Here is a 20,183-nt window from a genome sequence, read left to right as displayed (position 1 = left end):
GAAGCTCCATACAGTCAGTAAAAACAAGACCTGGAGCTGACTGTGGCTCGGATCATGAGCTTCTTGTTGCAAAATTTTGGCTGAAATTGAAGAACGAAGGGAAAACCACTAAACCATTCAGGTATGACCTAAATCATATCCCTTATGAATATACAGTGGAGGTGAGGAATAGATTTCAGGGATTAGACCTGATAGACAGAGTGCCTGAGGAACTATGGACGGAGGTCCGTAACATTGTTCAGGAGGCAGCAACTCAATCCATCCCAAAGAAAAAGAAATGCAAGAAAGCCAAGTGGCTGTCTGATGAGGCTTTACAAGTAGCTGACGAAAGAAGGGAAGGGAAAAGCAAGGGAGAAAGGGGAAGAGATATCCAACTGAATGCAGAGTTCCAGAGAATAGCAAGGAGAGACAAGAAGGCCTTCTTAAATGAACAATGCAAAGAAATCGAGGAAAACAACAGAATGGGAAAGACTGGAGATCTCTTCAAGAAAATCGGAGATATCAAGGGAACGTTTTGTGCAAAGATGGGCATGATAAAGGACAAAGAAGGCAGGGACCTAACAGAAGCAGATGAGATTAAGAAGAGGTGGAAAGAATACACAGAAGAACTCTACAGGAAAGATCTGAATGTCCCTGATAGCCATGATAGTGCGGTCACTGAACTTGAGCCGGACATCCTCGAGAGTGAAGTCAAATGGGCCTTAGGAAGCATTAGTAACAACAAAGCTAGCGGAGATGACAATATTCCAGCTGAACTATTTAAAATCCTAAAAGATGATGCTGTTAAAGTGCTGCACTCAATATGCCAACAAATTTGGAATGCTCAACAATGGCCGCAAGACTGGAAAAGGTCAGTTTACATTCCAGTTCCAGAGAAGGGCTACGCCAAAGAGTGTTCAAACTACCGCACAACTGCGCTCATTTCACATGCCAGCAAGGTGATGCTCAAAATCCTACAACCTAGGCTTCAGCAGTATGTGAACCGAGAACTACCGGAAGTACAAGCTGGGTTTCGAAGAGGCAGAGGAACTAGAGATCAAATCACCAACATTCGCTGCATCATGGAGAAAGCAAGAGCATTCCAGAAAAACGTCTATTTCTGCTTCATTGACTACACTAAAGCCTTTGATTGTGTGGATCACAACAAACTGTGGCAAATTCTTAAAGTGATGGGAATACCAGACCACCCTACCTGTCTCCTGAGAAACCTGTACGAGGGTCAAGAAGCAACAGTAAGAACCAGACGTGGAACAACCGATTGGTTCAAAATTGGGAAAGGAGTACGACAAGGCTGCATATTGTCACCCTGCTTATTTAACTTATATGCAGAGTACATCATGAGAAACACCGGGTTGGATGAATCACAGGTCGGAAGTAAGATTGCTGGGAGAATTATCAACAACCTCCGATATGCAGACGATACCACCCTAATGGCAGAAAGCGAAGAGGATCTCAAGAGCCTCTTGTTGAAGGTGAAAGAGGAGAGTGCAAAAGCTGGTTTGAAACTCAACATTAAAAAAACGAAGATCATGGCATCTGGCCCCATCACTTCCTGGCATATAGAAGGGGAAGAAATGGAAGCAGTGACAGATTTTACTTTCTTGGGCTCCAAGATCATCGCAGACGGTGACTGTAGCCATGAAATTAAAAGACGCTTGCTCTTTGGGAGGAAAGCTATGGCAAACCTGGACAGCATAGTAAGAAGCAGAGACATCACCTTGCCGACAAAGGTTTGTCTAATCAAAGCTATGGTTTTCCCAGTAGTAATGTATGGCTGTGAGAGCTGGACTATAAGGAAGGCTGAGCGCTGAAGAACTGATGCTTTCGAACTGTGGTGCTGGAGAAGACTCTTACGAGTCCCCTGGACTGCAAGGAGGTCAAATCAGTCCATCCTAAAGGAAATCAACCCTGAGTGCTCATTGAAAGGACAGATACTGAAGCTGAAGCTGAAATATTTTGGCCACCTAATGCGGAGAGAAAACTCTCTGGAAAAGACCCTGATGCTGGGAAAGACTGAAGGCAAAAGGAGAAGGGGACGGCAGAGGATGAGATGGCTAGATAGCATCACCAATGCAATGAATATGAACTTGAGCACACTCTGGTAGAGAGCGGAGGACAGGAAGGCCTGACGTGCTATGGTCCATGGGGTCACGAAGAGTCGGACATGACTGAACAACAACAACAAGTCAACACCAACACTTGAGTTTCCCCAGTTAGGGTCTAGGAGAACTCCCAAACTGGTCAGTCCTTCAGAGGGAGGACCAGTCTCATCTAGGTCTGGTTGCAAGCCTCCAAAACCAGCTCCAGATACTGGTTCAAGAGTTCTATAGACTCCCTGGTATGAGTAAAAGGATATGAAAGCATACTGATGGCACCTCTACCTAAACCTCCAGATAAATTCCCACAGCAGTTTCCTGTCAATATTTAAAACCATAGAATGAGACAAGATAGAACCTTGTGGCACCCCATACACCAGTGGCCACACAGTAAAGAAGTAGTCCCCTAGCACCACCTTCTGGGACTAATTCAGCAGGAAAGATTGAGACCCCTATAACATTGTACCTCCCAAGTCCATTCTAGATAGACAGTCCAGAAATATACCATGGTCAATCAAAAAGCTGTTGAGAGGTCCAGGAACCAACAGGATTGCACTCCCCCATCCATTCACCAGCATGTGTCATCCATCTCAGCCACCAAGTCTGTTTCTGTCCCAAAATTGGGCCTGAAACCAGATTGGAATGGACCTAAATAATCAGCATCAAACTGCCTGGAGTTGGGAAGCCACCACTGACTTTTAACACCTTGCCCAAGTATGGAAGATTACACACATGTCAAACCATTGGATCTGAATTTGGTTTAAGTAAGTCCATACCAGTGCTTCTTTCAGAGCAAGGTGGACCACAGCATCCCTCAAATTTATGTATGTATGAATGTATGTATGTATGTATTTCATTTCTATACTGCCCAACAGCCGAAGCCAAAGAGGCATCAACCACCCCTGAGGTTCCATATCTTCAACCCAGCTCTGGCAGATTTCACTAGTCAGGATGAACAAGAATCAAGGGCATATGTGGTAGGCCGTAAACCTCCAAGCAGTTGCCCACATCCTTAGGCTGTACAAGCTCAAAATATCCATAACAGCATGACTAGACTGTATTCTGTTTCTATCTGTATCAGATTCTGTCAAATCTATAGCTTCTGATTTGGCACAGATGTAAGCGACTTTATGTGAAAAATGTACAGCAAATTGCTCACAGCAGGCCCTCCAAGTTTCTACCTCTTGCATATCAGAGCATACATGAAGAATGCCCTTCACCACCTTAAAAGGCTCTGCTAGAAGACATTGAGCACTTGCAATAGTTGCTGAGAAGTAAGATTTGTTTACTGCCATCACTGCCACTGAGTTAGATCAAAAATGGGCTCTTACCTGTGTTCGGTTGTATTTGCTATAAATCTTTCACCATTTGTATTCTAATCTAATGCACAGGAATATGACAAACTTTATATCTGCAATTATTTCAATACTGTTTAATTACCTAACAAAGGAAGGCCAAAGGCATTGTCATATGCAGGAACGCACCTTAAAAAATTAAATGGTTTTGGAGGTAATTATCTTTTTTTCCATTTACAGGGACTTCATAGATTTTATTACCAGAACAGGGTCAAACTAGGTATGATAGGGAAACCATGTTTGTTGTATCTCCCTATTCATGTATAAAGCAGAGGGATGGGGGCAATTTAGCATGAAAAAGTGTATGCAGATATCGGAAGCTGACTCAGCCCACTCCTCCACCTTATCTGTCCATACTCAGAAACTAAAAGGGAGCTTGTAATGGCCCCAGGAGTGTAACCAAGTCACCTGTAATTTTAGAGGGTCCTAGAGTTCCATAATGCTTGGCTTAGCTTCATTATTAGTGCAATTTCTTGCTAGTGGGCCTCTGAGCATGTGAGATGAGTCAAAGGTCGATAGCGCGGCCTCAGCACATTCCATGCTAATGAAGGCTAGTATCTTATCAGGGCCTAGGATGTGCCTGAGAAGTGAGGCTACATTTATGCTGAGTTTCAGGTGGATGTGCTGGGGAAGTTCTGATTGTTTTTCTTTCTGGCCAAGTACTGTTAGCCTATGCTGGGAAAGTTGCCGATGAACTCTAATTAACGCTTGCTTCTGTCATGCTGCCTCACTGCTGACGTGTATGGTATAAAACCCATGTTACCCCATGGCTCTGGGTTCAGAGAAGCTTTCTGATCCAGCCATTGGGTATACCTGTGTGCTGATGGTACTCAATAAAATACTCCTTGTAAGTAAACCTGGATCTGATTTATCACTATCTTGGCACCTCTAAATTAAGAGGCCTACTGCAGGGGCAATACAGAGCTTAGCTGAACTGTTAAATGTGCCTGAAGTGATGAAGCTCAAGGGAAAGTCCCATAGCTCAGTGGTGTTTTGCATGCAAAAAGTTCCAGGTTAAATCCCTGGCATCTCCACGTAAGACTGGGAAAGATTTCTATCTGAAATCCTGGAGAGCCACTGCCAGTCACTGCTAGACAATTCTGAGCTAGGTGGACAAATGGTTTGACTTGGTATAAGACAGCTTCCCATGTTCCTAACGTGTAATAGGCAGAGCGGTTCAGCTCGCCTCACCTGCCTGCACCTTTTCATATTAAAATAAGACCTCCACCTGCTCTCATAAGGTTATCAATGACTACTAGTCATGATGGCTGTATATAACTTCCAGTATCAGAGGCAGTATGCCTCTCAATATCACATGAGCAGAAAGTTGTTATTGCCTATGTGTCCTGCTTATGGGCTTCCTATAGGCATCTGATTGGTCACTGTGGAACACACTGTTGGACTAGATAGGCCTTTGGTCTGATCCATCATGGTTCCTCTTATGATCTTATATACATGTGAATTGGACAGATACATGAATAAGCAAAAATGACTTCCCCGTCACATCTGTTTTGGTCCACAGACAGTTATAATTTATGTCCTGCCGTAACATTTTCTTTATGGTAAGGGATAATTACTGTATTTGGGGTTCTATGGCTTTGTATGGATGAATTAGTAGTACTTAGGTACTACATTCAAACTGGGTTTAGTAGTCATAATAGTAGCATAGCTAATATAACACAGAAGTGACTCTGAGTCAAATAATATCCCTCAACTAAAAAAAAAAGTAGTCATGTTAGAATCTTAGGTGGGAAATACTCAAGGGAAGATATATGCATGACTGAAATTTTCCCCTTCACTCGTTTGTCATGAGGTATCATTGAAGACAGTAAAATTACATGTCATCTTATCTTCAAATATAGTTAATATAGATAGTCTTCAGGTCATGTCCTGGAAATAACACTGCCTTTTAAAACTTTATTGTGTCAACATTAAATATATTGGCAATCTGTTGGCCATCACCTATTACAGGATAAGAGTCAGGAAGCATAACACACACATCATCTCCCTCACCCCCCATTGCTATTTCTGCCTTGGTCATTTTTACATTTTCCTTGCTTCCATAATGTCTGCATTTTGTTACCATGAATCATTTTACATTCTTTGACAACAACATGTTAAATTTGTGCAGAACTTTTATATGCACAAAGAGTGAGAAATGTAATATCCATCCTTCTATCCCATCCTTTTTCTTTTTTCTTGCAACATGTATTACTTGTAATAGTTGGCTAGTTGAAGGACAGAAAAAAGCACAGAAAAATATAGAAGCAAAGCACTGTTGGTTTTGGCAGTACACTTTTGCAAACAAAGTGACACAAATTGAGGCAGAAAATCCACAGGGAAAAGAGAAGAGAACCAAAAGACTGAAAATACAGCACAGAGCAAAGTCCCTTCCAGATGGTGTTTTTAATAAATTTATCAGGCGGGTATGAAAGATGATAATGAACATTCAAAATGGGGAGTGGCAGCCTTCCCTTGGGAGCAGAAACAGTATTGTGCCTTCTGTGTGCTGCAATTATTTGGATGCTCTCTAATTTCCCATTGTGTAAAATAGTACAAAATGGCTTTCTGTAGTTAATATAGCATGTATCAAAAATGTATTAGAGAATTACCATATAGGCAGCATAAAAAGGGTTTAAAAAAATTATTTGTATTGATAACAATTACATAATATTTCAACATTGAAACTGAATTCCAAGAACATATCCTTAAAACCAATACACACATCAGGAAATTTGAGCAAGTTAATGTGTGAATATAATCAATTCATTTTCAATACCCTCAAGTACATAATAGCTATTAATGCAAAAATAGCAAAGTGAAAGAGAAGGGAGATGAGTTAGCAAAATGTTGGTAACAACTGATCTCTAGATGCTTTAATTTTGTTTTAAAAATAGTTGTATCGGTTTTAAAGCCTCATGACTCGTTGTTAAAATATCCCTATTTTTAAACCAGAGGGAAATAGGCAATCATTTCCTAAAAAAAGGCATGTGCACATTTGACTGATATATTATTTATATACAACAAAGGTACCCTGATTTTATTCTACATTGCTTTTAAATTGTGAGCTGACATGGGAGCCTTGTTATTGAAAGGCAGGTTAGATTTTTTAAATAGTTTCAATGTACAAGGTGTTTTATAGCAAGAAAGAAAGGATGTCTGTACCCAAGGAGTTTATAACTTAACATTTGATGGTGGAGGGGGGGGGGTGGATCAAAGGGGCAATAAAGGGAATAAAATATTGTAAATGCAGTTACACATGTTTATTTAAGACTGCTAAATTAAATAAGAGCTTAATGGAAAATGGGTTCGAGGATGGATTGGAAGAAAAAAAGATGTCATCAGGCAGATCTTTTGGGACAGAGAAATTTTTGTTAAGGGAAAACCTCTGTCTGCTGGGAGAAAAGGCAGAGCTAAATAACATTTTCTTTGCTGCCAGCTTATATCTGGCCACCTGAATTAGACCTAGAATTCAGGTCTAATTCTAAACAATGCACAAGGCTTTGTATTTTCGACTTACTTACATAGTTAGGGATTTGTGAAGTGTTAAATGTTCAACCATGGTCAACTTGAAGCTTCCTGGAAAGGCACTTCTGAATTTTGGTAGAGTTTAATAACTCTGGACAAAAGGACTAATGTAGTGGATTTGTCTGTATGATCCCGCTAAACATTTTACTGTAGCAGGTGAAGCAGGGATAAAAGTCAAGTAATGATTGCTTTGCTTCTTGAACTTTGTCTGACATACTTGGCACTACTACTCACTTCCACCACAGAGACATTACTGAGTTAATGGGACCATTGGTCTCCTTCAGTAATTGCTTAAATAAACTGTAACAATATATGTGTTCAGGACCTCTGAATTCAACGTCTATTAGGGATCCATACTACTTCCAAGTATCCCTTCCTTTATCTGATAGTACATCTGGAGTGGCCTAAATAAGCCTGGAGGAAAATGTAGTGTGAGTGAATAACCTTTCAGCACTGCTTTCTTGTGCTTCGTAGTGCAACTAGAGGTCCCCAAAATAGCTCACAAAGGAAAGCTTTACTAGGCTTGAAATTCTTTAAAGGAACCTTCCACTCTAAAATGGCAGGCACTGTGCCTTCCTAGATCTGTTATGAAAACAATGATACAGACCAGTGCTGCAGCCTCAGTCACCAATGGCACTATGTCTTGGATCCTGTGTGTTGCCACTTCTGCCATAGTCCACCCCCATTCCACAATGATCTTAACTTACAAGCTGTCTGCTGCCTAAGGAGCCCAGAGGTTCCACCAAGGGACTGTATATCTCATTGAGGAAGCTCCATCATCTGTTTACCTTTAGCCCTGTCTATGCCGCCCTACTTGAATGATCCAAAGACCTCTCATTTTGGCTATCTATACATGAATACTTTGTGTTCTTGTGGTGTATCACTTCTTCATTTGCGCAATGAATTTCTTAATTAAGAGCAACCTATGGATACTTCAACTGTTTGGAAACTAACTGGATAAGGAGGACCTCTTGAGAATGTCTACCTTTACATTGTATCTACATCTACCACCCATCTGTTGTGATGATGAATAGTCTCCCTTCCCTGTCTGGTTGGCCTCATGCCCTAGTTTATCAGAGTTATTCCTAACTTTGGACTCTGCAGGTCATACTGCAATTGGTTAAGCAAAATAAATGTTATGATATGATTATATCTGAATATTTGTTGCAGTGTATAATGTTTTGTTCTATGACTGCTTTGGAGTTAAAGGATATCTGGCCTGCTCTGGTTCAGAGAACTCATTTGGTGCTTATTCATTTTTAATCTATGCTGTTAAATGTAAGTCCATGTCTTCCAGTGCTAACAACATTTTTTGCTTATTTTTATTGTTCTCCAGAAATAGAAACTAATGGTACTGAATTGCCTGTGTCTGCTTTTGATCTCTTTTGTATTTAAATTTTTAGTTCCCACTGAGAATGTCGCAACAGTTGCAGACTGTGCCAGTGTGATTGAGGGCGTAAGCCGTAGTCGCAATGCCTTGTTGAATGGAGACACAAAGAATTATGACTGGGATTCTGGGTACACATGCCATCAGCTCGGCAGCGGTGCTATCGTAGTACAGCTGGCACAGCCTTATATGATTGGATCAATTCGGTAAGAAGATCTACTTTTTATGTAAAGATAGTTCAATAATGAGAAAATGTACCTTCTAGATATCTTTCATATACTGCTGCTATGAAAAACTCTTTTTCTTGTGCTGCAAGTGTTCTTCTAGCACCACAATATCATGCAAAACATAACTCGAAAAACAAATCAGCACATATACATTTAATGTCAAAATAGTGACGTGACTTGAGGGCAGTCAATTCATTCTGTACTGGGGATAGCATCAGAAACAGAGTGCTTTTAGATACTTCATATTTATATTGCTACATAGTTGTCAGAATCTGTATACTCCTAAAATATGCCTGACTGGATCTTCCTAGTCAGTGGAGTTCTCACTGTCTGTTGTCTGGCTGCTTGTTTTGTTTGTTTTTAAATATACTGTTAAATATTTTCCCCAGCTATCTCCTCAACTATGTCTATGAGCTAGTGTGGTATAGTGAATAGAATTTTGATGTTAGCTGTTAGAAAGAAAACAACTCCCTAAAACTCCTTTACAATAGACATTCTGTAAAATAAAAATGTATAAAATTGGGAGACATCCGTTTTACAAGACCTGTAACTAGCATTTAGTGATACTTTCCTTAGTTCCTGGTCCTTATATTTTGGTACTGGAGTGGTGAAGATATGAAAATAAATTTTCAAAAATAAAGGACAAAATAATGTACATTCTTGCCAGCTCCAGCTGTCTTTTTCAATGGAAGCTGTGCTGTTCTGACTTTTCTTTATGTTACTGTGAACTGTTGACATGTCATGTACAAGATGAATAATCAAAGGAAAAGTTCTTTGAATTCACAGTGCATTGGCAGAGGAAACTGCAAATCTGCACACAGGGATTAGTGGGAGTGAATCTGCACAAGCAGTCATATATTGCTTGCAAGTAGATTATTGCCCCCCGCAGTAACAGGATGTAACGTTCGGCTTCATTTTGACACAGTACACTTGTATTCCTTTTGTATGTCTGAAATAATTTTGATATATGTCCTAACTGAAAGTGAATATCATTTTATGCCGTCAGACAGCTCTTACATTTTAGTTTATCTTGTGCTCTTTCCTCTCCTTTTCTACTTTATTAGTATAGATTGGCTCCTCGGGTTAACTTATATTTAGATAGCAACTTTAGTTGCAGAATGCTTTGCAATCTTCTTTGTCTTAACAACAGATAATCAATCACTACTATTCCAGATGTACAGAGAACAGAATTGGAAGAGAATGAATTCCCCTTGAGCATCTACTGAATTGATCAGAGATTTGAATTCATGTCTTCTAAACTGAAGCCCCACACTTGCTGTCCACAATTTCTTTTTGAAAACATCTGAGATAGCAACATTTTAACTAAGGATGTTGAATTCTGATGGTAAATCCATGCCCACAAATTTGGAGGCAGACTCCAGCAGGAATTCCAGCTCTCCAGCCAGATTACTCACAACACCTAGGGACTTCTATAGGATTCTGGTGATCACTCTCCAACATGCTATGCCTGACCTAGGGACATCTAGAAGTCAACTTACACTGCTATTATTTGCATGTATCAGAACCTGGATGCTTCTGTACATCCTGAGAGTTCATTTTGCCCTCCACCTCAAAGAAGCATCTAGTGGTGTCAGAATGCCCAGAAAGATCTGATTACAGCCTGCTATGGATATTCCTTGCATATGTGGTGCATCCAGAGTCACATAGCATCCTAACAATTTATTTCTCATAGATAATGAAACCTTGGCTGCTCTTGTAGCCTGCACAGCATAGATTGGGCTCCACAGATGAATCTTCAGAGGCACCAGAATGAGTTCAATCTGTGCCACAGATAGGCTGTGATATCCACTGATGATGCCATTGGCATAAACCACCACTTAAATGATTCAGGGCAGGTCTAAATGTATTATCTCTTAATCACAGAATGTTATCAAGTGACCTTCAGTATAAGTCATTCTATCTCTTTTCTACTATCACCCCAGTATTTTATTTAAGGAAATTTACTATAAATAGATACTTTCATGATTCTCACACAGTCTTTGTTCCCCCAGATAAAAATTTTGTTTCTTCGGGTGACCAGGCAGCTGACTCCATATATGATTATTAGATTGTTTTTGTTTATAGTTACCAGAAAAAGCCCATTAATGTTTCAAACTTGGAAATAGTTGTAAAAGAATCTAAATAGTATGCATTTCAGCCTCCATCTTCTGGACAAATAAATTATAAAAATTCAGAGGCAGTTAAGCCCTTCTGTAAATGGGTGTTTTATGTATGATTTACTGCAAACTTGATCCGTTTGACTTCCTCTAATGTTTACATATATATTTATTTCAAAACAGTTGACACTGAAAAATGATACATGCCAAGATACTCACTAAATTTGTTCCAGGTTTATGTATATTTCCTGACTAAGCAAGAATAATAATTAGTGAGAATACAGTATCTAAACAATTGCTATAATGGCTGCCTTATACTTTTAAAAAGAGCATCTGTTGTACAATGGATATTTTAGTTTCCCACTCAGCCAGGAAGTTCATTGGTCAAGTGACCTACATAATGGGTGTTGTGAAGATAAAATTAACCCCATCCCATATACATTGCTGTGTGATCACCTTGGAGCAAGTGTGGAATAAAAGTGTAATTTCTGAATGGAATTATGGAAGTGTGAAATCAGCCTTACAGTTACACTCTCTTTGAAGGGCCAGGTGCACAGCTTGGGAGTGCTCCTGAATTCATCACTGTCTGGAGAGGAGCAGGTAGCACACAGCAGCCAGGAGTGCCTTCTACCATCTCAGGCTTATATGCCAGCTGTGGCCCCATCTGGACCTAGACTTGGTTGCCCATGCACTTGTTAACCTCCAAGGTGGACTACTGAATGCATTTTACATGGGGCTGCTTTTGAAGATGGTTCAGAAACTTCAGCTGGTGCAAAATTCACCTGCCCGAAAGCTGGTGCAGGCCAGAAAATCTTAACGTGAAATACTATTTTTGTACCAGTTGCATCAGTTACCAATCCAATCCCAGTTCAAAATGAAGGTGTTAACCTTTAAAGCCCTAAACAGTTTGAGACCAGGTTACCTTAAAAGGCCTGTTTTTACCCATATGATTATACCTCACACACCAAGATCTACTTCAGATCTTATGCCTGCTGGTATGAGGCTGGTGAACATGATAGATGAGGCTTTCTTGAAGGTTTCCACACAGTTATGGAACTTCTTTCCAACTGGCTTAAGCTTGGCCCCTTCGGTGTAAACTTCAAGCAGATGTTGAAAACTTATTTCTTCAATGCCACCTTTCCCTAAGAGTATAAATGGCTTGTGTGATTGGGTGCAGCTTTTTTCATAACCATTGTGTACCTTTCTGATGTGCCCAATGTTTCTTTGTATCCTTTTTGTGTATATTGAGGGCACAGACCTGAAAAACTGGTTTATAAATACTTTGAAATAAATAGTTATATGGATGGAGAAGGCAGTGGGTGGGGTCACAAAATTTCAGTTCCAGTAGTCATGTTTTCTCGTGCTTAGATTATTTTTTTTACACTTTTGCCCTTCAGTTAGACTATATTAGTGATGAACTATTATATCACTGTGGCTAACTAATGGTAATATGAGTATTTTTAGATGTTGAATTTAATTAATATAGTAAATAAATAAAGTTGTATTTGTTCTGGTCATGAACTATTAGAAAAATTAAGTAAATGTTACTGATTAAACACACACACATATACACACACAAGATAAATTGGGCATCGTATAAGTCTTCACAGAGACACATAACCAGCATTGAATTCATTCATTTCTTTCGTAACTAAATACACCATACACTTTATTAAAGCATAATTGGTAAACTTGTAAAAATTCCAGAGAGATTTTCCAGTGGGAGTTTAATGATGATACATTTTCATCCTTGACTGAGACAACTTTATAGATTTTTACCTTTGTTTACAAAGGGAAGAAAATTCACCCTGCAAAATACATAATTTATCTTCAAGTACATATTATTGCAAATATCTGTGTGGTCTCTGTGCCTGCTCCAAAATATTCCAGAAACATTATTTCTGGGTATCTTCTCAGCACCTCAAGTGACCTCTCCATCACTTCACAATAATTAAACTACACTGGATGGGAATAAAAACTACTTTCCCAGAAACAGACAAGCAGTATTAGTGGATAAAATACAAACACAATAGAATGCAGGGCCTCTGCGTAACGTGTAGCATTTGTTGATGCTGTAATAAGGAAAAGCAGGCCTAATGGGATATAACGAAAGTGTAGAACTCCCAAATATCAGCATATTAAGAGTACTGAGAACATAACATATAGATACATACATGTACGTGCTCACATGCACACATATACACATACTGGGGGGGGGGGCTGAAATATGTACTCAACAGATAACAGAGTCTAGACCTGGGGCTATTAACCAAGGAAGATTAATTCCGTGACTGCCCCATTTTAAGGCAGAACTCCTGATCGCTACATTTTAATGGATACATATTCTCTCCTTAGAGTAATAGGCTCTGAAATTCTTACTAAAAAGTGAGGTGGTGCTATCAAATTTTTATTACAGTCATTGCTACCTATTTCAATTAATGAACTCCTAGCAAGGTTGATGCTGCCGAGGCAAATGTTTAATATTCTAGATATTGCAAGAAGTGAGCCGGATGAGCTTCAAGTTCGCTCAGCGTTTCTTTCTACACCCCACAGGGCAAGATTGACTAACGAAGTCTAATTTAACATTTTATTTTAATATAGGAAGCCTCTGTAGCAGGGGAAGCTTTGCCCTAAACTGATTTGTGTGTGTGTGTGTGTGAGTGTGAGTGAGATGTATGCAGTTTGTGCCTTAGTGAATCCATCACAGCACAATGTAGCTTCTCCATAGATGTTTACTGTGCTAGTTTGCTTGGAATACATTAGAAGGATTAGTATATGTGGCAGGAATTGTGTCCCTTGAACCCACTGTGCACTAGTGAATATTTATACAGTCACTTGGGAGATGTTTAGAGAAGTCTGAAAGGGTAGCTTATGCAGACATATACATTTCTTTCTCCTCCAGTTATTCAGATAGTATTGTGGAGATGCAAGGAAGAAACTTGTACTTTGCAACTTTTTTGCTTGTGTGAAAAAGAACAACTAGCCTGTTTTATATTAACTTTCAGAGGGGTAGCTTTGTTAGTATGTTTTGCAGCAGACCCCAAAAAAGAGTCTTATATCAACTTAAAGACCAACAGGTTTCTTATGGCAAAAGCTTTCATGGACTAGAGTTGACTTCATCAGTTGTGTGAAGTATTATTCTCAGTTGGCAAGTATTTGTACCCATGGGTAGAGAAGCAGGAAATTGGCAACAATCAAAAACTAGTAATTGAAGTGTCACAGACTATACTCTTTCATTGCCATTTTACTCCAATGTATATATTGAATCTGGATGCCCAGGTTTTGGCAGTGGCCAGAAGTGTGTTTGCACAGCTGAGGCTAACGTGCCATCTGCATCTGTTCCTAGAGATGTCTGATGTGGCCACTGTCATACATGCCTTAGTTACATCCTGTTTGGACTACAGTAACATACCCTACATGGGGCTGCCAGAAACGTCAGTTGGTCCAGAATGCTGCAGCCAGACTGTTGACTGGGGATGGTTACAGGGAGCACATGACACCCTTATTACAACAGCTTCACTGGTTACTGGGCTGTTTGCAGGCGTAATTCAAAGTGCCGTTTATGGCTGATAAAGCACTGTATAGCTTGAGACCTGGCTAACTGAAAGATTGTATTCTCCCATATGAGCCTGCCTGGTTTTTAAGATCTTCGGGGTTGGCCCTTCTCTCAGATCCACTACCATAGGAGAGGCATCTTGTGGAGATGTGAGAGAGGGCCACTCCCACTGAGGGAACATGGAACTCCCTGCCAAGGGAGACGAGGTTCACTCCCTCTCTGCTCTCCTCCTTTTTATTCAAGCAGGCCTTTGGCAAGTAAGTGGGTCTGTTGGATTGGATGTTGCTTTTATTCTGTTATTGTTGTGTTTTAATGCATTTGTTTTATTATTGTTTTAATCAAGTTTTATTTATGACTGCAAACTGCCTTGAGTCCCATTTTTCTTGGTAGAAAGGCTGGGTACAAATCAAATAAATAAATAAAGTTACAGTTTATTGCCCTCTACAGCCATGTGTGTATGTATACCTGCCAACTGAGAATAACACTTCAAGCAACAGATGAAGTCAGTTCTAGTCTGCAAAACCTTATGCCATAATAAATCCATTAGTCTTTAAGGTGCAGCAAGAGTCTTTTATCCTCTTATATTAAGGTATTTTAGGAGTGATTGTATTTTTACCTTTTTGCACTAGATAAATGTTCAGTAGCAATAGTCCATTCTGCTCTTTACAGAACTGAGCTATGTCCGCATAACCTTTTTGCCCCCAAATACCCACCAATTTGGTTTTAGTTAAGATATTCAGCAGTCAGAATATTAGCTGCTGATATATCATTGGAAATAATTGAATTTTGATACCCTTCCTATTAGCTTTGATGATTTAAATCAAGGAAACTGCAGAGAGTCCCCAGTGATAAAAAGGATTCCATTGGAAAATATAATTAGATTCCTTGAAAAAAAAATTATATATGTTTTTGCCTTTGTACGTGTAATCCTTCAAATGATTTAGTCTACCATTTTAAAAAGTTATATTGATTTATATCTGTGTTTGTGCTCCTCACACATCTAAGATTCTGCCCTTAAGTTGACAGCTTTTTAATAAGCAAGTCTTGCTTAGAGCAACCAAAAGACCTTTGCAGCTACACAAAAAGATGGTGGGTGAGAAAACAGAATTTCAGATAGCTGTGTCTTTCTTCTGACCAAGTGTAGAATGATGCCTCTGGGGATTCTGACCGAGTCAGCTCTAAATTTTTAATTTGCAGCAAGTCAGCACTAATGAGAACTAAAAAGTCTTCTTTCAGAAGCCTTTTATTTTCACTTCTGAAATTATTACTTATTAAAATTATTAACAGCCTGGGATTAAGTGAAGGGTTCTGCAACAGCATTTGTATAACGTGCTTGTCCAGCCTGTCTTAGCCTCAGTCAATGTTAAAGGACTTAGTGATAGGGAAGGCAAAGTTTTTTTATAACTCTTGAGATGCTAGTTTGATGCGTTTTATTTATAACAAGTAAATTGTTAACGTAAGCCAGGTTCTGAATTAGTTGGGCATTTCCCCTGAAGCTAACAGGGTCTTTGTGTTCCCCATAGCTAGGTCAACACCCACCCCCTTCAGCATTAAAAAGAAGCAACTGAGGCTCTGCTGGTGAAGAGTGATATAATTTTATTTTAGAAGTAATGTTTTTCTCAGCAGTTGAAAGCAAGCAAGATGGCTTGATTGGGAACAAGGGGATTGATAATACAAAACTTAAATATTCTTGTAAGAAAGCTGTATCTGTCTATAGAGAGATATACACAATTATTTGGGTAGGAGAAAAATCTGTGGTTAGATTGCACTGCAATCTAATGTAGAAACCAGGATGTTTCTCAGTTGCTTTGGCGACATGCTGCAGTCATTTAAAGTAGGCTTAATAAATGTGGGACTGCCATACATAATTCATAGATTTAGGGGAAGATCTGCTTATTAGAGCTCAGATGGCCAGGACAGTCTATTTATGCAAAGACTGCATTACTTCCTAAATTTAAAGAATAGGAGATTCCCGCATATTATGAAAGGTACCATCAAGTCCAAGAATATGCCAGCATGACTGATGAGCAAGAGGCATGGAAACTATAAAAGGCAAGAATGCAAATAGACAACTAAGGAGGTGTATAAAATTATGCATGATGTGGAGAAAGCGGATAGAGACATTTTTCTCCCTTTTTCATTGGGTCATCCAATGAAACTGATCGGCAGGAGATTTTGGTCAGACAAAAGGAAGTACTACTTCACACAATGCATAATTAATTTATGGAACTCTCTGCCACAAGATGAGGTGATGTGAATATCTTCTTAGATGGATTTAAAATGGGATTGGGCAAATTCCTGGAGGAATTTGACTAGTACTCATGACAGCTATATACTATCTCCAGGATCAGGGGCAGTATGCCTCTGAGTATCAGTCACTGGGGAACAACAGCAGGAGCAGACTGTTGCCAATGCTGGCTCCAGGTTTTTGAGGGCCCTCGGGCAAGACATTCTCAATGGCCCCCCTCCCTTAGTGTGTCTACCTTCTCACCACCATTGTCACCAGCTGTATTGCTCCTCCTCCTTTTTTTAATCATTTGCTTGCTTGCTTGACAGGCAGAGAGCCAGTAAGAAAGTAGGCAGAGGCATCTCCTGCTCCTCACCACCACCATCCATGTCTGGGCCAGAGTGGGAGGCAGGTGAACAAGCAGGTTTTAACGGTGAAGAGGAGAAACAGGTCCAGGGGATTCTTGTCAGTGTGCCCCTGGTAGGTTGTGGGTTCTCGGCAAGTGCCCAACCATGCCAACTCTTGACACCAGCACTGATTGTTGCTGTTATGTCCTGCTTATGGACTTCCCAAAGGCATCTGTCTAATACAGAAAATAGAACGCTGGACTAGATGGACCTTTAGTCTGATGCAACAACGGTCTCCGTTGGGGTCTTAAGGGCACAATCCTATTCATGTCTACACAGAAATAAGTCCTACAATTCCCAGCTTCCCCCAGCCAGACATGCTGGGAGTTGTAGGACTTATTTCTGTCTAAATATGCATAGGATTGTGTCCTAAATATAAATCAAGGGGAAAGTTAGCTGCACAGTTAAATACTCGTTTTATGTCAGGCAATCCCTAAAGATTTCATAGAAATAATCCAAATGCAATCACAAGACATGGGTGTATAATTAGTGGCTGAACCACTTTTTCAAAAAAGAAAGAAACGAAAAATTATTATCAAAATTGTTCTAGTTGTGTTCATTACTGGATAGGCCCTTTTCAAGCAGCAGTACAAAATGGAAGAAACACAGGTCAAATTTTTACTCTTTTAGGAGCTGCCATTGCAGTGAATAAGCACAAGACGCAGGCCTTTTAACTCTGGACTTGGTAGTAAATTAAACCCTTAAGGAAAAGAACAGAAGTTAAAAATCACAATCAGCACAATGTAGCTTTCCATAACATGCATAATGCAGGCTTTCCAATTAGAATGCCGCAGTTTAAAAACTTTCTTTCTTGACTGATGAGAGAGCAATTATTTCAAAGCAAAGTGAATGCAATCTTCTGACCCTGGTTCCAGTTACTTTTAGCTCCAATACTGCAGTCCGTGCTTTTGAAAACATATTTGCTATTGAATTTTGTATCAAAACAGCAGCAAGGAGGGCAATTTGTTGCTGTAAACTCAACTCCTACTAATCAATGGTACGCAACCAGCCAAAGCATTTGTGTAAAATGTAAGCAAAGTCATGTCTGCTAATCAATTTTTGTGAAGCAGTTCATTGGTTTCAAAGAAAAATCTACAGTGAGCCTTAAGAGTAGGCAAATGCAGATATTTAACACAGCCAAGTATTTAATATGCTTTTAAGATGGGCACTCATTAGGAAGCTTGTGTTGGAGACGCAGTTCCATGTAAAAGTTGTCTTGGTGTAAATTGGATAATTCACATCTTTATGAAAATTGGTGGCAGAGGCTTGATTGATTGTGTATGTGCATATTACTCTTCCTCTTCGCTATAGTTTCTGCTTTGTTATCTATCTGGCGATGAGTTTCCATTTGGGGTGTTAGACCTTCTAGGTAAAAAAAAAAGGAAAGGATCTATTTATGTAATGGACATCTTCTGCCACTGAGTAACAACAGTTTTATTTTCCTTTCTACCCTTCAGTTTTACATCCTGTGTTGATCTGTGAATCACAGAGCGACCTTCAGTTTGGCAGTGCAATTACATTCATACTTGCCAATTGTACTAGCTTTCTACATGGATTGATTTTTACATTAATTAAGAATTAATTGAATGAATCTCAAAGAAATTCTCTAAATTGACAAGATGCTATAAATTGTTTATAGAATTTAAAGTAGGATAATTTTAGGAAGCCAAATTATCAGGAGTACCTCAACAATATTTGAAGGGCATACTAGCATATCTAGAATTCTGCTCCTGCCTGTAGCTTTAAACCTAGATAATAAATAAAGAAATAGTTCTAAAGAAGAATTTTAAGGAAGTAAGCATCTACAGGGAGTTATGCTATACTTTATTTCTATGCCTCCTTTTGGCCAAAATGGCCCTGAGGTCTTCACAAAGGTTAAAATATAAACAGAAAATCTAAACTGCTGATTATTAGAGACATGTTCCAAAACAAAGAGTAAATTTGGATAAGAGTTTAAAAGAACTGTAGAAGAACTGTAGAAAAATCACACATCGCATTATTTACTGGCGACACTAAATTCTTTCTCTGCTCACGCAGGTTACTTCTCTGGGATTGTGATGACAGGAGCTACAGCTATTACATTGAAGTTTCTACAAACCAGCAGCAGTGGACCATGGTGGCTGACAGAACAAAGGTTTCCTGCAAGTGAGTTTAATTTTCTCTATAACGTACCTCAGACCTTTAAAATGAGGGATAGAAGCCCTGTAAATGAGTGACAATCAGAAATAAAATGCTAGGAGGAAAAAATATGGGAGGGAGCAAATACGTATAACTAACAAATAAATAAGTAAAAATGAAACATTATTGATTGTAAAAGGCCAGGTAGGAATTTCCCTTGGCAGAACCAGACAGCTCTACATCACTTTCCAAGTTTATTAGTTGTAGCAGGAAGAACTGGAGAAACAAAAGAACAGGAAGATTCATATTCAAAACCCAGGTTGCATACCTTTATGCTAGGGTGCATCATGATGAGAATAGATAAGTGGATTTGTAGCAAAGCACAAATGGATGCATATATTTTCAGATATCACAAATGGCCCACAGCCTGCTGACTGTAGACTCTACAATGTAGAGACTTAACAGATAAATTGTGCATGACCCAGTCATGGTGTTGCCCCATGTTTGTATTACTTTACTATCTCATAAAATAGAGGGAACCACTTTGATGAGCCAATTCAAAATGAATTTTGATTTGTGTTACATAAAGAATTATCCTTAGGGATGGAATGTTAACTAAAAAGGAGATTCTTCTAGTGAATCCAGCTTGGAAATGAAGTTTTAACAAGAACAATTTACTTCTGCTGATGTTGTTTTCTACGGCTTCTGGTGATGTTTACTACATACTTGGATAATGGTATTCTCCTTCCTTGCCACTTCTTTGTGTGCCTGATCCTGCATTGAAGATCTAATCCCTTGTTTATGGCATTAGTTCATAGAGTGACTGCAAAGTCCCAGCTAGCTAGTTCACAGCAGGAAAGACAAACTGAAGGTAGCAAACACAAACGTCAACAAAGCTCTTTGATCAGTGAAAGTGGCAAAGAAAATAATGAGAAACAAAAGCAAAGGAAATGGAATTCAGTTTCCATGTCAGAGACTGCATTTGATAGTCTAGCCAAGTGTGAAAACTTCTTTTCAAGTCTGCATATGCTGCCTTTGGTCAGTTCAATAATATTTTAATGTACTATTTTGTGTAAATTAATAATTTAGTACTCAAAGTCTGACGTGACAGGCTATTCCTAACCTCCTCTTTTAGTCAGTCTCAAAAGGCTGATGATGGAAATGA

The 20,183-nt window shown here is 39.3% G+C and overlaps 1 protein-coding gene across 5 annotated transcripts in view; it reads left to right on the top strand.

Annotated features, from left to right (window-relative positions):
• BTBD9 (BTB domain containing 9) overlaps nucleotides 1-20,183 on the top strand; it is a 268,373-nt gene that overhangs the window by 168,943 nt on the left and 79,247 nt on the right. For 4 of the 5 annotated variants that reach the window (XM_084828517.1, XM_084828521.1, XM_084828518.1 and 1 more), the window contains exons 8-9: nucleotides 8,383-8,572; nucleotides 18,938-19,045. In XM_084828517.1, the coding sequence (XP_084684643.1) occupies nucleotides 8,383-8,572; nucleotides 18,938-19,045 (298 nt within the window). Of the gene's footprint in view, nucleotides 1-8,382; nucleotides 8,573-18,937; nucleotides 19,046-20,183 lie in introns of those variants that run through there. The other variant, XR_014786876.1, reaches the window with a different exon arrangement.

The sequence above is a fragment of the Heloderma suspectum genome, chromosome 1, assembly GCF_057233095.1.
Source record: "Heloderma suspectum isolate Gila_16-S chromosome 1, 16-S_ref, whole genome shotgun sequence".
NCBI lineage: Eukaryota > Metazoa > Chordata > Lepidosauria > Squamata > Helodermatidae > Heloderma > Heloderma suspectum.
This window is presented reverse-complemented; position numbering and strand designations above follow the sequence as displayed.